This window comes from Penicillium concentricum (assembly GCF_028827145.1).
Source record: "Penicillium concentricum strain IBT 3081 chromosome Unknown utg000001l_segment0_segment0, whole genome shotgun sequence".
NCBI classification, from domain to species: Eukaryota; Fungi; Ascomycota; class Eurotiomycetes; order Eurotiales; family Aspergillaceae; genus Penicillium; species Penicillium concentricum.
The window spans coordinates 1,397,303-1,412,230 of record NW_026622754.1 but is presented as its reverse complement, the minus strand read 5'-3'; the positions used below and the strand labels follow the sequence as shown (position 1 = coordinate 1,412,230).

At 50.7% G+C, this 14,928-nt stretch overlaps 7 protein-coding genes across 7 annotated transcripts; 4 read left to right on the top strand and 3 right to left on the bottom strand.

Moving 5' to 3' along the window:
- Positions 1-275: 275 nt before the first annotated feature.
- On the bottom strand, positions 276-1,373 carry N7517_000539 (adenosine deaminase family protein; the record flags this gene model as incomplete). Its single annotated transcript, XM_056718269.1, has 1 exon — positions 276-1,373. The coding sequence occupies one exon, from the start codon at positions 1,371-1,373 to the stop codon at positions 276-278; it is 1,098 nt and encodes a 365-aa protein (XP_056582404.1).
- Positions 1,374-1,588: 215 nt separating this feature from the next.
- N7517_000538 (Major facilitator superfamily domain general substrate transporter) lies at positions 1,589-3,311 on the top strand (the record flags this gene model as incomplete). Its single annotated transcript, XM_056718268.1, has 4 exons — positions 1,589-1,593; positions 1,644-1,878; positions 1,933-2,241; positions 2,292-3,311. 4 exons carry the CDS (start codon positions 1,589-1,591, stop codon positions 3,309-3,311), a joined length of 1,569 nt encoding a protein of 522 aa, XP_056582403.1.
- Positions 3,312-3,519: 208 nt separating this feature from the next.
- N7517_000537 (class I SAM-dependent methyltransferase) lies at positions 3,520-4,619 on the bottom strand (the record flags this gene model as incomplete). The annotated part of the gene is made up of 2 exons (XM_056718267.1): positions 3,520-4,471; positions 4,519-4,619. 2 exons carry the CDS (start codon positions 4,617-4,619, stop codon positions 3,520-3,522), a joined length of 1,053 nt encoding a protein of 350 aa, XP_056582402.1.
- Positions 4,620-4,972: 353 nt separating this feature from the next.
- On the top strand, positions 4,973-6,448 carry N7517_000536 (NAD(P)/FAD-dependent oxidoreductase; the record flags this gene model as incomplete). The annotated part of the gene is made up of 3 exons (XM_056718266.1): positions 4,973-5,021; positions 5,105-6,086; positions 6,157-6,448. 3 exons carry the CDS (start codon positions 4,973-4,975, stop codon positions 6,446-6,448), a joined length of 1,323 nt encoding a protein of 440 aa, XP_056582401.1.
- Positions 6,449-7,035: 587 nt separating this feature from the next.
- N7517_000535 (TBP family protein) lies at positions 7,036-8,027 on the bottom strand (the record flags this gene model as incomplete). Its single annotated transcript, XM_056718265.1, has 4 exons — positions 7,036-7,052; positions 7,108-7,522; positions 7,604-7,691; positions 7,753-8,027. 4 exons carry the CDS (start codon positions 8,025-8,027, stop codon positions 7,036-7,038), a joined length of 795 nt encoding a protein of 264 aa, XP_056582400.1.
- Positions 8,028-10,333: 2,306 nt separating this feature from the next.
- On the top strand, positions 10,334-12,357 carry N7517_000534 (electron-transferring-flavoprotein dehydrogenase; the record flags this gene model as incomplete). The annotated part of the gene is made up of 3 exons (XM_056718264.1): positions 10,334-10,625; positions 10,688-12,206; positions 12,258-12,357. 3 exons carry the CDS (start codon positions 10,334-10,336, stop codon positions 12,355-12,357), a joined length of 1,911 nt encoding a protein of 636 aa, XP_056582399.1.
- A 575-nt stretch (positions 12,358-12,932) lies between these two features.
- N7517_000533 (uncharacterized protein) lies at positions 12,933-14,742 on the top strand (the record flags this gene model as incomplete). Its single annotated transcript, XM_056718263.1, has 6 exons — positions 12,933-12,984; positions 13,258-13,386; positions 13,512-13,672; positions 14,078-14,151; positions 14,202-14,298; positions 14,350-14,742. 6 exons carry the CDS (start codon positions 12,933-12,935, stop codon positions 14,740-14,742), a joined length of 906 nt encoding a protein of 301 aa, XP_056582398.1.
- Between the last annotated feature and the right edge of the window lie 186 nt (positions 14,743-14,928).

The following is a 14,928-nucleotide window of genomic DNA, read 5'->3' as shown; positions in this document are numbered from 1 at the left end:
GCATAGAACTCGATCCAGTCTCTTTGCAAAAGAGTTTCGCAGCGACTTTGGGCAGAATATAAAGGTTCATATTCATCTTTCGGTTTCGCAAGCTATCTACTAGAGCCAAACTCTCCAGTTACTATCACTTCATTTTGCTATGTTTAGATCTATAACATTACTGATCCTTTCAAGGGGTGTATTGATACCAGTTAGTATCTAAATATAGATATTATCAACCGTACGTCCAAATGCTTTACCTTTAAACGGTACACTTTTACCCCCTAAACCAGCCTTTATTCACAAGTATCAACACGATCTAATTCTTCGTAGATAGCCCTTTTGACATCCTCCTCAGCCCAACACATATCCACCGCATTCCTCGCCAACTGCACCATCTCCTTTTGACTAAACCCACAGTAAGTATAAACCTTCTGCAAATTCCCATCAATCCAAACATCATGCATCAAAGTCGGATCATCACTATTAATACAAATCTTCACCCCCCTCTCCACCAACCTCCGAATCTTCGAAAACAAAACTTCAGTCGCCGTCCTCCGATGATAAGCATGCGGACACAAAGTCAACCCAATCCCCCTATCCACCAACCCACGCCACAACACCTCCGAATCCTCCGCATCCAACCCATGATCAATCCTCTCCGCTCCCTTCCCCCCACAAACCTCAAAAATAGCCTCAGTCACATGCTCCCGCGTATCCTTCTGTCCAAAGTCACAGTGCATAGTAACATGCAAGCCATCTGCGCGCGCAAGCGCAAACCCCTCTTCAAATAGCATCGGCGGTCTTTCGTACGCATTGCTCGCTAATCCAACAGCATGAAATAGCCCCTTCCCGCCCTCAACAGTCCCAGCAGCCCAAGGTCTCGCCTCGCGGTAAGCATCCAGACCTTGCTCGACGGGCTCGTCACGCAAGAAACACAGAATCCAGCGTGAATGAACACCGAGCTGGGCTGCGGCATCATGTTTCGCGCGTAAATACCCGTCCAGAACGGCAGCTGCGGGGACACCGCGTCGTGTGTGCGCCTGGATGTCGAAGAAGGGTTCGGTATAGCGCACGTTCATGGTGAAACAGCGGCGCAGGTATGCCATGGCTAGATCGTAGAAGTCTGTTTCTGTGCGGAGGACTTCGCAACCGGCGAAATAGGCTTCCAGGAAGGTTGGGATGCCTGGTTGGCGGCCATTTAGCTCGGGTCGGTGGTTGAGGGTTACTGCGTAGGAGGCTTGCAGTTCTGAGAAAGTGGCGTAGGGGAGGGTGATGTTGTTACGGCGGGCCAGGTCCCAACGGAGAGAAGGTGTTAGAGTGCCTTCGATGTGGACATGGAGCTCAACTTTGGGAAGATTGGCTATGAATGGGGTAATTTCGAGGCCGTTCATGATTGCTGTGTTTCCCACTTCCAAATAAAATGAAAATGTAGTCCCAGTAGAAGTTAAAGGTTTAAATGCCAAGTTTCAGAATTGGGGTAGATGAACTCCAAAAATACGACGGTATCGGTGCATTAGTTTCAGCCCTAAAAGGACTTAGCTCTCTTCTCGTCCAATTGAGACTCGAAGGATTCGAAGGATTCCTGCATCGGCGATAACATACAGGGATGCGGTCAATGGACCAATGAGACGTGCGGGCAAAAGATAACAGCATCTTATAAGAGCTGTCGTCTTGGAGTTTCTCATTGTCTCTCTTTTCCGTGGCATCGTTTCCACTATGGACACAATGACTCCCGACGCGACGCTGGAACAAGGGACGGACCAGACTATGGCGAAAAGAGTACTGTGGAAAATCGACAGACGACTGATCCCACTACTCTTCACAACTTATATGTTCAACTTTATGGATAAGACCATATTGTCGAGCGCGTCTGTCTTCGGGTTGAGGGATGATACTGTAAGAAGATCTCGAGAGAAATAAATAAGAAACCCTAACTAAGATCATTTCTAGGGTTTGGTGGGCCAGCAGTACAGCTGGGTATCATCGATCTTCTACTTTGGCTACCTGGGATGGGTATATCCAACAACTTTACTCATCGCTCGTGTACCTGCCGCCAAATACTTGACGGCCAATACATTTTTCTGGGGTGCTGTAGTGGCTCTCACTGCAGCCTGCACCAACTATGGCGGTCTTATAACAGTCCGCTTCTTGCTTGGAGTTGCTGAAGCGACCATCACACCGGCGTTTATGTTTATTACCTCGACATGGTACACGCGTGATGAGATTCCTACCAGGACAGGTCTCTGGTTTGCTGGAAACGTACGTTGTCTTCTGTCAATCATTTTTGGATAAAAGCTGATCTTTTACAGAGTGTCGGTGGTATTCTTTCCAGTCTTCTAGCCTACGGCCTAGGTCACGTCAAAGACCACGTTGGGCCGTGGAGATGGATGTTCATCGTCCTCGGCTGTGCAACCTTCCTCTGGTCATTCGCTATCTGGATTCTACTACCCGACTCAATCTCCAAGGCCAGCTTCCTAACAGAAGAGGAACGCCAGTTCGCAAGCAACAGAGCGGTCGTCGCAGGCACAGGCTCAACGGAAAAGACCGCTTGGAGATGGGACCAGTTCCTTGAATGCCTGATGGATCCAAAGACGTGGCTTATCTTCGGGCTGGAGCTCTGCACACAAATCCCCAACGGAGGAACGCAGAACTTTGCCAATCTAGTGATTGTCTCATTCGGGTTCACAAGCCTGCAATCGACGCTGATCACCATCCCTTACTCGATCATCACCATCGCCGCAATCACCGGATCGGGCTGGCTAGCCGGTCGTTTCCGCCACATGAACTGTTTGCTGGTCGTAGCGGTTGTGCTCCCTTGCGTCGTCGGCAGTGCGATCATCTACTCCCGCGAACATATCGTCTTGGGGGTGCAGTTATTTGGATATTTCCTCTTGTCGACTGGACCTGCGGCAATGCCGCTTGCTTTGTCGCTCGTACAGTCCAATTACCGTGGAGTCACTAAGAAAATGACTGTCACTGCAATGCTCTTCCTGGCTTACTGTGCTGGAAACATTTCGGGGCCTCAGTTCTTCCTTAGTCACGAGGCGCCGCATTATAACACTGCTTTCCGCACGATTATGATTTGTTATGCCCTAGCTGTTGTGCTGGCGTTGGCTTTGCGGTTCTATCTGCAGTGGTTTAATGCTCGTCGTGTGCGCCTGGAGGGATTTGTGGGTAGTTCTGGAAATGCTGGTGCTGTTGGTGGGAAGGCGTTGGATACTGATGATTCGAAGAATGTGGCGGATATGGTGAATCAAGTCCAACTGGTATCGGATGACTATGAGGATGTTACGGACTGGAAGACACCAGGCTTCAGATATCGTTACTAAAAGGCAGAACCGAATAAATGTGGTCGAATGGGCCAGTTTATAAGATAGCATCATGCCAAACACTCGTATTTATCATGCTTTACTAATAATCGATCAAAAATGAATATAATCTATCCCTGAATCTCATTTCTATCACGCCAGATATTCATACACATCTCCAAATTATGTTACATCCAAAAGAGACCCCGGCCAAAGTCACACCGGAAGATCAAGACTGAGACTTCTCGGCCTGCTTCGGTCTCAACACATAACGCCACGTAGTCCCCAGATGCCAACGCTTCTCCTCCACAATCTCCAACCCACTCTCCCGCACAATCTCCCCAATATCGCGATTCCACCAACACCCATGCCGATCCGCATGAGCCGGAGCAAGATTATCCAAAATCCGATTAACCCAATCATAATAAGAACGCCCATGCTCAAGCAACAAGATCCGCCCACTCTTAGGCTCCGTAACAGATCCCAGATGTCTCAGCGTCGCAACCGGATCCGGCATCGAACAAAGACCCATAGTCTGCAAAATAGTATCAAAGTAAACCTCCCCCTTCTTCACCCCAGAACGCTGGATATCAGACGGCGAAACCGCACCCGCATCACAAGCCTTAAACACCGCCGGGAACGCAGGATACAATTTCCCGAACTTCTCCTTCGTGATAGCCACCATCTGCGGACTAAGATCGACAAACGTAACAGAGCGACAACCCAAAACCGCAGCGCGACCATCCGCATCCGTCCCGCGACGCTCCCCGAGCTCGTAGAATGGCAGATTGCGGCCAGTGCCGCAGCTGACTTCGAGGACGTCTCCGCGCGCCTGCCGCACTAGATCCCGTCGCTTCTTGCCGAGTCCCATTGCCTTTTCCGAGAGCTCGACGTCCGCGTCGAATGTTGCGGCTGTTGTGTTGTAGCGGTCTGAGACGTCGCGTGGCACGTCGAGGGTTTGCGCTTTGCTTACTTCGCGCGTGTATGACGCGTACAAATAGCCGCAGTACATGCTGATTGTGAGTGCTGAGATGCCCAGGAAGGTTAGGGCTCTGGGTGGGATGCCATGGCCTTGTTTTGCTGTTTCAGCGGTCTCGGGTTGAGCGTTTTGTGGGGTTGGAGGTTGGCGAGGCGGAGTTGCTTGTCGCCGTTTTATGATCACTGGCTTGGAGGTTTTGGGACTGCGAGGATGTTAGTTTGGTAGGGTTGAAGAGATTTGGTTACATACCTCGGCTTTGGGGGTCGAGGTGCTTTGGTTGATGCGCTGCGGCAGGGCGTGACGGGCCATTTTGCAACCAATGGCACTCTGCGCAATTGATGTACATTCATTGTAGTGTTTCGTAGTAGCAGAATGCACTGCCAAGGGTTTTGTGGGCTTTTTTTATGCACGGTATATGATTTGACGCGAGCGAAGATTGAGTGCTTACGCGACAGGTTTGTCAACCCGCGCGATGCCGAAAGGAGATGGAGGCTCTAAGAAGGAACCCCGAACTATCAAAATGCAGTCCCGGGATTTTAGTTGCACATCTCCTATATAGATCGGAGCGGTATCCAGCGAAGAAGAAAAGTCGGAAGCTGAAGCCGACGAACGACGCCGTTATCGGCTCGAGTGTTATCAGTTGGAGTATCCCCCAGATTCTCCAATTCGGGTCTTGTGTTAACCCACACACATATTTTTGCAAATGGCATTGCCGTCCAAGATTCTGATTGTAGGAGGGGGTGTGTTTGGATGTGAGTGTTAACAATCTTGCCCTGACACCGTCTACACTATCACACTACACTTATACATTTCCACACTACTAACAATCCCCCAGTATCCACCGCCCTCTCCCTGTCAAAGCGACACCCAGAATCAAAAGTAACAGTAGTAGAGTCCTCACCAACAATCCCAAACCCGCACGGCTCATCCTTCGACACATCCCGGATCGTGCGGTCTGACTATGCCAACACGGCATACTCCAAGCTCGCCGCAGCAGCTATCCACCGCTGGCGCAGCACGGACTGGGGCCGTGAGGGCCGCTACACGCAGAACGGCCTGCTGCTCGTGTACCCAGAAGACAGCGCCAGTGCCAAGGAGTACGCTCGCAAGAGCTACATCAACGTGCGTCAGATCGAGGGCGACAATGTCACTTTCCTACCGACCCAAGCGGACGTCCTCGGCGTTGTCCCGGCCTACGGCTCGACCCTCGATGTCGCCGGCGGCTATGTGAACTGGGGATCCGGATGGTCTGATGCTGCAGCCAGCGTGCGCTATGCTAAGACCCTGCTCGATGCTGAGGGGAAGGTTGTCTTCCGCACTGGTGATGTCGAGCGTGTGCTGTACGACACGAACGGCGCGAAGCCTAAAGCTACCGGTGTCGTTTTGACAGATGGCTCGACTCTCGAGGCGGATTTGGTTGTGCTGGCGACTGGCGCGTGGACGTCGAAACTGGTGGACTTGCGTGGTAGGGCTGTCGCGACCGGTCAGGCGATTGCCTATATGCGGATTTCCGACGAGGAGCAGCGTGAGTTGGAGAATTTGCCTACGATCTTGAACTTCGCAACAGGCATCTTTATTATCCCGCCCCGGGATAATCTGCTTAAGATCGCGCGACATGCGTATGGGTATCGCAATCCGGTTGAGGTGCCGGTTCCTGGTGTTGGAGCTTCGGGCTCGATGATGGTCAGTCTGCCTGAGGAGGGGGTTCATGTACCGCTTGAAGGACAGGATGCGTTCCGGGTTGCGTTGAGGCAGCTTTTGCCGCGGTTTGCGGAGAGGGAGTTTGTTGGTACGAGGGTTTGCTGGTATACTGATACGTGAGTTTGGTCCTTTGGTTGCCAGCTGCGAGCTGGGGGTTGTGGTTCGTGCTAATATTGTTTTTAACAGGCCCACGGGTGACTTTATTGTTTCTTATCATCCTGACCATGAAGGTCTTTTCCTTGCTACCGGTGGTAGTGGCCATGGGTTCAAGTTCTTCCCTGTTATTGGAGACAAGATTGTTGATGCGTTAGAGGGCACACTTGATTCCGAGTTGAGTAAGATGTGGACATGGCCTAAGACTGCTGTGTCGGATGATGAAGACTTTGATGGCGATGGTAGTCGGTCTGGGGAAAGGAGGGCGATTTTGAAAGACGAGTTGGCCAAGACAAAGAAGGCTTCGCGGGGCAGTGTCCTTTAGGCATGGACCCCTTTGGTGTGATGTATATAAAATGAAGGTTGGATGTAGAAAGGCATTTACACTAGAGACCAAGCGCGAGCAAAGGTCGAGACAGGAGAGCTAAGAACTACATAGATCTGATCTACTCGAGCATATAGAGGCAACTTTGTTTCAAGAGATTTTCATTAACTACTCAAAGGTAGTATCACGGCAAAAGCCGGTCCATCAACCCCAGAAGGGGAAAACAAGGACGGAATTGAATCTAACAGACTGCCATAGGTCACCATTAATTTTTTTTTGCCCGTGGGAATAAAAGCAATCCACCACAGATGAAACCATAGAACGATAAATGATTAAATCGAGGCAGTCATCGACCGGCGCACAACCGCCTCCCTGCGGTGTGCAGCAATCTAATTTGTGGAAGAACGCGAAAGTGTTAAAACCGGGGATCATCCGAATCGCTAAAAACGCCCAACTATGCTTGCATGAAAAGAGTCGTAAGAACCGAAGGAAAAGTGAGGTGCCGACCAAAGCCGACAGTCCTCAGGGAAAAAAAGCAATGTTAATACAGGTTGGGAATGCATGAATGATCTCCTCTGAAGCTTTCTTTAGACCTTGCGGAAATCTGCGAATAAAGTCAGTAAAGGTTTGATTGCAGCGAATCCAGCAAGACAGCATACCAGAAAGCACAGGGTAGATCAGCTCGAAAGCCTGGTAGATCTCCTCGCGGACTTTAGCACCAGTCAGGACAATCTTGCCACTGACGAAAATCAAGAGAACGATCTTGGGCTTCATCATGCGATAGATCAAACCAGGGAACAACTCAGGCTCGTAGGAGCTGAAGTTGTGGTGACGAGAGGCCAACCCTTCCAGACGGATGGGGAATTTGATATCGCAGGAGCCGACGATGTTCTGGATTTTGAAATCGGTAAACTTGGCGTTGAAACCAAGTTTCTGAATAATACGCGCATACTTGCGCGAAGCCAGCTTTGAATCATCCTCGGACTTGGCACCAGTGACAACCATCTTGCCGGAAGCGAAGATGAGCGCGGTAGTCTTAGGTTCACGGATACGCATGATGACGGCAGCGAAACGCTAAGGAGAGAACCAAGTTCAGCCACATTGTACCCTGATGTGGGCCCTGTCAGGGCAATGTGAGGAATGGGTGATAAATACCTTTGGGTTGTACTCGGCGTTGCGTGCGTGCAGCGCAATAGTCTTAAGATCAAGACGACAGTCAAGGTTGACAGTAGCAACGATGTTCCTTTTGGAATAACTAGTTCAGCCATTCTGGTCACCCAGAAAAACGTCCAGAGTATACTCACTGCAAGGTTGGGACAATGCCGCTGCTTCCCGTGGTCGCGCCAGGGGTCGCGGCGGGGGTAGCAGGAGAAGCGGGAGTCACCCCGGTGCCATGGATGGCATTTCCTCCAGGCTGGCCATTCATGCCATTTCCGCCCTGAACGCCCTGCGCCATAGCCTCCTTGTCAGAGTTGGGAGGGGTCAGGTCCCCAGCGCCACCAGGGAAAGACAGCGACGAGGTAGCAGTGAAGGCACGGGCCTGCTGCGCATTGGAAGGGTGGGTGGTGAGAGAATCCATGATGGATACTCGAGTTGTAACGGATAAAGAAGATAGAACTGTAAACGAAACGCGTGAGCTTGAATCGCGAAAAGTCGCGGAATCACGTGTTGATGGCGGAGAGGGGAGACGGAGAGGGGAGAAGACGCGTGTTGGCATAGGGACGGGGTGGGAAGTAGGAAATGAACTTCTGAGGGAAGGAACATCCGAGGAAGGAACCCAAGAAAGGAAGGTGCAAAGGAAAGGAAAGGAAGGTGCAACCAAGGTAGAAAAGGCGAAAGAGGCTTACCTGGGAGATGGACAACTCAATGTATCCCCCTACGAGGTATTCGCACGTAACCTCTCGTGAATATCACGAGATAGTGTATGCAACGAAACCAACGCAGTCGACTGGTGAACGAATCAAGAAAAAAATCACACTCAAGTGTTTTTTCAAGATAGTCGCGACGGCGATATTATGGGACGGCAACTTTTTTTTTTGTTTCTTTCGAAATTTTTCTCGCTGCTTTTTTGGAAAATGGGATTGTCTATCTGCGCGAATCTGAAAAAAAGAGAGAGTGATGAAGTGAAACCTGAGGCTCAACTTCTATGGTGTTTCCGTGGAAAACCCTTTTTTTTTGCCCCTAAAAAAAAAAGTATCAAATCAAGGGTCCAGAGAATAATCAAAGATCGAAGATCTGATTAGTAAGAGAAAGCCGGGCAGATATGATGAGGCTTTTTGAGGTGAGCGGGTAGAAGAATTTCCGAAAATAAGATCCGCCAAGACCGAGACAAAATTCCCAAGGTAAAATGGGGGGAGGTTGGGTCTTTATATAGTGCTGAGTCACAGCCCGGTCAGGGGAGGCTGGGCCGCCGGTGGCGGTAAAAGCAGCAAGACCTTTCTCCCTTCAACCTTGGCTTCATTGTCCACTAGCGGCTCTGGGAAACCACCTCATGAACCAATCAAAGCCGCACACCAACTATACCGTATTTCATTCGCCCAACGCACTCCGCTAATCTCTCTTTATTAGCCCCTGACTGGCTCTAACACCCTTGCTTTATCCTCCGGCGCCATGGTTGCAGGCGTTGGGTTTGCCAGTCCGCGCTCCTCCTGCAGCTGATAGTCCATCCGTCCCATAATAATCCAATCACCGTCATCGACTACCCTCGGTCACTCCATGTACGACGCGCTATCCTCTTGCCGCTTTAACGGATGGCAACTGAACAAAAATTCTGATTTTTTTGCCTTGTTTCTTTCCCTACCTCTCTGACCTCACCGCAGGAAAGCACTATAATATAACCAACTATTGTTAGTGGACTAACATCGAATAGCAAGATATCTCTCTCACGGCTTATATTTGATTCGACTATACTTTTTTCTCACTTTTCAAACCGGTGACTCGCCCCCAGGGATTTCGATTAGGACAGGTGGCCGTTTTGATTCTGCCTTAACAGGCGGTGGCGCCCGGCGGTGACCCACCGCCAAGTCTGGATGAATCTTATGGCATGCAATCTAGCGGTGATCAGTCACTTTTTTGAGCTTCGGGTCTCTTATTCGGATCTATTATTTAGATCTACCAACTTTGAGACTTTCCAAGGCTGTTATTCGCAACCCCTCAGTTCATTCTCGTGGTATTTTTTGCATTTTCTGGAGGATTCCGGTATGCTGGTATGGTATAATATGCTGAATACCCGGAACGGCACAAACGTCACATTCCGGGAAATGCTGTAATAATACAGGAAACGGGAGACTGCATTGGTGCAGTCTGATCTGGATCGGGGCTCGCACTCTTGAAACAGCTGTGTAGTATGACTTGACTATTTAAGGTTGTTTCTGGCATATATGCAAATAAGCCTGGAGCCAACGTTGGACCGTTGGAATATTTTATTCTGAAGCTAACCATGTGATGCATGTGATCGGTGCGGAGTACTCCGTATCTATATCGTATCAAACATGTGCCAATGGAGTAGGTGGCAAGAGTTGAGGTGCTCCATAAAGATAGTATAAAATTTATGAAATATACAAAAGTTCTGCGCTTGATAGACGGCTATAGGCGATTTCCGCTTCGGGATCCATGAGGATCCATCCATGGATCGCTGCCTCAGGCCTCTAACTTTGGATAATCGCCGAGATGCCTATTGGCTAAGAGAGATAAGCCGAGGGTAGGCGGTTTCTCGGCGTTTTGTCACTTCCACTCAAAATTCGGGTACTCCAGGACTCTGGGGACATACGGGATCTACGATCTACCTAAACATCCTCTCCGCATTCATCCTTTCGACCTGGTGCCAATTGCTGGTCGCTAGTAATCCTGGTCTCACCCTCCGGTCTCCGAACAATACACACCGCGATGGCATCAAAAGGTGCCGTTCTGCCTCTATTGAGGCGTGAAATTCGATCCTCCCGATTCCCACGAGCTACCTCCGTCTCCGCCATTGCTACCCCAGCCCGCCACTCCGCCAGTCCCTTCACAGCTTCCGGGCGACCTTTAGCTCGGCGAACGGCACTATTCGCCGCGCCAACCCAGACACGAGCCTTTTCGCAATCGCTATCAAAGCGCTTCACCGACGAGGATGGCAACTTCGATCCTCGCACATTGGATCGGGAGTCGGACGACGTGGACGTTTGCATTGTTGGCGGTGGTACGTGCTTTGTGGATTGATTCTCCCCCAAAGCAGCCTAACTAAGCTTTGGTTTACTGCAGGTCCCGCCGGTCTCGCCGCCGCAATTCGCTTGAAGCAACTTGCCAATGAGGCAGGCAACGAAGAGTTCCGGGTTATTCTACTAGAGAAGGCTGGTGAATTGGGCGCTCATATTGTCTCCGGAAACGTTTTGCAACCAACCGCCCTCAATGAACTGCTCCCCGACTGGTTGGCTGAGGACAACCCCTCGCGCTTTGAGGGTGCGACCCCCGCCAAGGGTGACAAGATGCGCTTCCTAACAAAGAATGGCTCATACCCGCTCCCGACCCCGCCACAGATGCATAATGAGGGGAACTACATTGTCAGTCTGAACGAGCTGACCAAGTGGCTGGGAGAGCGTGCGGAAGAGGTTGGTGTGGAGGTGTACCCTGGATTCGCAGCCAGCGAGATGGTCTATGCACCAGATGGCTCAGTCAAGGGCGTTGCGACCAACGACCTGGGAATCGCTCGGGATGGTAAGCCCAAGGATACATTTGAGAGAGGAATGGAATTCCATGCCCGCATCACGTTGCTTGCCGAGGGCTGCCACGGCAGCTTGACCAAGCAGGTGATGAAGAAATACGATCTTCGACGAGACAGCCAGCCCCAGACATATGGTCTTGGAATTAAGGAAGTCTGGGAGATTCAGCCCGAGAAGTTCCGATCAGGCGAGATCACTCACTCAATGGGATATCCTCTTCCCAGGGATACCTATGGTGGAGCCTGGATGTACCACTTTGGAGACAACATGGTGAGTATCGGTCTGGTGGTAGGATTGGACTACCCGAACCCATGGCTTTCGCCATACGGAGAATTCCAAAAAATGAAGCACCACCCCATGTTCAAGGAGGTTCTCGAGGGTGGAAAGTGCATTTCTTACGGGGCCCGAGCACTGAATGAGGGTGGTTTCCAGTCGATCCCCAAGTGCGCATTCCCCGGAGGTGCCTTGATTGGTGACACGGCTGGCTTCTTAAACGTTCCGAAAATCAAGGGTACCCACACCGCGATGAAATCAGGAATGTTAGCCGCCGAGGCTGCCTTCTCGGCGCTTAAGGGTGACAATCAAGGAACCGTCTTCTTGTTTGATTACGAGAAGTCTCTACGGGATTCATCCATTTGGAAGGAGCTCTCCGAGGTCCGTAACATCCGACCCTCATTCAACACCCCACTGGGCTTCTTCGGTGGACTTCTCTACTCCGGTATCGAGGCCTACCTGTTCAAGGGCCGAGTTCCATGGACGCTCAGCCACCACAGCACGGACTCAGCGGCTACCAAGCTTGCTTCTCAATACGAAAAGATCGTTTACCCCAAGCCAGATGGGGAGCTCAGCTTCGATATCTTGACCAGTGTCAGCCGGACAGGCACCAACCACGAGGAAGACCAACCGGTTCACCTGCAGGTGAAGGACTTGGATAAGCACACGGACCTCGCATGGCCTGCTTACAAGGGTATTGAAAACCGGTTCTGTCCTGCAGGCGTCTACGAATATGTGGAGGATCCTAGCAAACAGCACGGGGTTCGATTCCAGATCAACTCACAAAAGTAAGTCCCTCGGTCTGAGTCATATTGGATATATACTAACTTATTTATCAGCTGCATTCACTGCAAGACTTGTGATATCAAGGTTCCTACACAAGACATTAACTGGCAAACACCTCAAGGTGGAGAGGGACCTAAGTACATCATGACTTGATATAGAATCGGGAGTTTTTAATATAGGGACATAATGGGAAAATGGAATGTATATAGCCCAAAATAGGCAATTCCAAAAAAAGACCCCATGGGGTTGGCAGAACCGTGGAATGACAGTGGAGAGTTCCACGAGGGATAAGCCTTGCTTCGATTTCTATGTCTATCAAGTATATCAAGTCTATACATGTATATGTTTTATGAACTATATAAATATGTAAATACTAGAATAGATGTCTTATATTAACTATGTATCAATTATCCCCTCTCTCTCTCTAGGTGGAACCACGTGGATCAAAAGTGAGGCGGCCAAAGTCCACCGCCAGGTACTTTCTCTCTTTTCTTCCCCCTCTCACTCTCTGTATCTTTTTCTCGTTTGGCTGGCTATTTCGTTTGAAAGTGCAGTCTGTCCCCTGACTGGATCGTTTGTCGGGTTACACGTTTACGCGCTTTCCTGCAGCACGGAGTTAATAACATCTCTCTGCATTCCCGCCTTTTCGATCTCTTCCATATTTCCTGGGACCCTTTCGCCAGATCTTTTTTTTTCTATTATTGTTCATCGCTTATCTCAGACCAGCCATGACTGAGGTTTCCTCAACCCGTCTTTATCTTGGGAACCTTCCCCGCAACGGTATGGCACCTGATTCTTCCCTGACTTTTGGAGAACACACGCACCACCATGCATGACCCGGTCGCTTCGCTTCACTGGTCGCTTAGAGACTCATGTGCTCTGATCCCTCGTGTTCTTGTCCGGAAAGCCCGCATCGGCCCACCCTTCCCAGGGTGAGCAAATGGGGAGCTTCAGCTAGAACAGCTTCCCGCCTCGGGTAGTCATCTAACCGGTGTTTTGGGAATCGCCTTTTGAGAAATGATGCGCTAACCTACTTTATCTTATTTATTACAGTGACCAAAAGCGACATCGAGGAACATTTCAGCAGCCATGGCTCCGGTAAGATCACGGAGATCAAGTTGATGAACGGTTTCGGCTTTATCGAATATGACGACCAGCTGGATGCCAGAGATATTGTGCCCGGTAAGAACAACTCTCATAATATTCCATTCATTTGCGCGCAGATTTGCTAATATTATTTTCCTGCAGCATTCCGTATGACCCCCATGACCTCTCCACCGATTACCTCTCGCTTATCAATACCACAGACGGCAGTGACTTCAAAGGCGAGCGACTCACCGTTCAGTTCGCGCGCGGCCCGCGCCGCAAGGAGGCTTTCCCGGGACCACCAGACCGCAATGCTCTCCCTCGTCCACGTCGCACTATGTTCCGCATGCAGATTTCCGGTCTTCCAGAAACAAGTTGGCAGGTTAGCAGCCCAAACCCATTCCTTCCCGGAGTCCCTGATGTAGATTCCTCAACCCCGCCTCTCTACTCAGCCCACACATGCTTCCAGTCCATTGTTCTCAGGGCCATCGGTTGAGCCAAGGATCCTGGAGTACTAATCCATTAGCACTCCTCCTGGTAACTGAGAAATGCTTCTATGGCTTTTTTTTCTTTTACCTCGAGATTTGAGAACTGCTCCTTAATCCTTGCATACTCACCCTAATTTGTCAGACCCCATGGAACCTTTCCTGGGACTTTTGGATGCCGATATAAGATGGCCATTCTGGATACACCTCCTCGGACTGGACATGGAGTGCTTACCTTTTCCTCTCCACATTTGCCGGACACCTTACCTTTCCTGGACCTGGACTCACCATGCATTAAATAGGACCTGAAAGACTTCGCCCGCCAGTCTGGACTGGACGTGGTGTACTCTGAGACTGGCCGAGAACAGGGCAGAGGGTAGGTGAACCATTGTATTCCGCAAGAGACCCAATTAACATTTAACCAAGGTTTGTGGAATTTGAAACCGCCAACGACCTGAAGACCGCCGTGGAGAAACTGGACCAGCGCGAGTTCAAGGGCTCCGTTGTATCTTGTGTCGCCGATGTAAGCGCCCATCCTGGCTCGGAACTGGAACACCATCTCACCAAATCCCAGATTCAGAACTTTGAGGAACGTCCCGTTCGTGACCCATACCGGTCTCGTTCCCCACCTCGTCGCCCCTACCCTGCCACCATGGAGGAGTACGACCGCCGGATCCCTCCCCCACGTGGCTACAGTCCTCGGGAGCACTACCGTGAGCGGTCGCCGATTCCAATCCGCCGCGATCCCTACTATGAACGGGATGGCTATGCCCGCCGGACTCCCCCTCGCCCTCGGATGGAAGACTACCCACCTCCACGTCGTCCGTATGAAGACCCCTACGAGGCCCGGCCTCCCCCACCTCCTCGCCACTATGATGATCCCTACCTAGCTGCTCGTGGTTATGGTCGTCCTCGCTCTCCACCGAGAGGCGAGTATGTGCCTTACGACCGTCCTCGCTACTGGTAGAGGGCGCCGGGTCTTGATTGGATTTACTGCATATTCTTCCGTTCTACCATCATTTTTTGACCTTCGCCAAATACCCGCAACGTCTCGTACTGATTTCATGGTGCCATGATCTTTTTTCACCTGCCGAGGTTTTGTCCAGCGTGTTCTCGCGGCTGGGTGCTTTTCTTTCTTCCTGGCGACTGGACA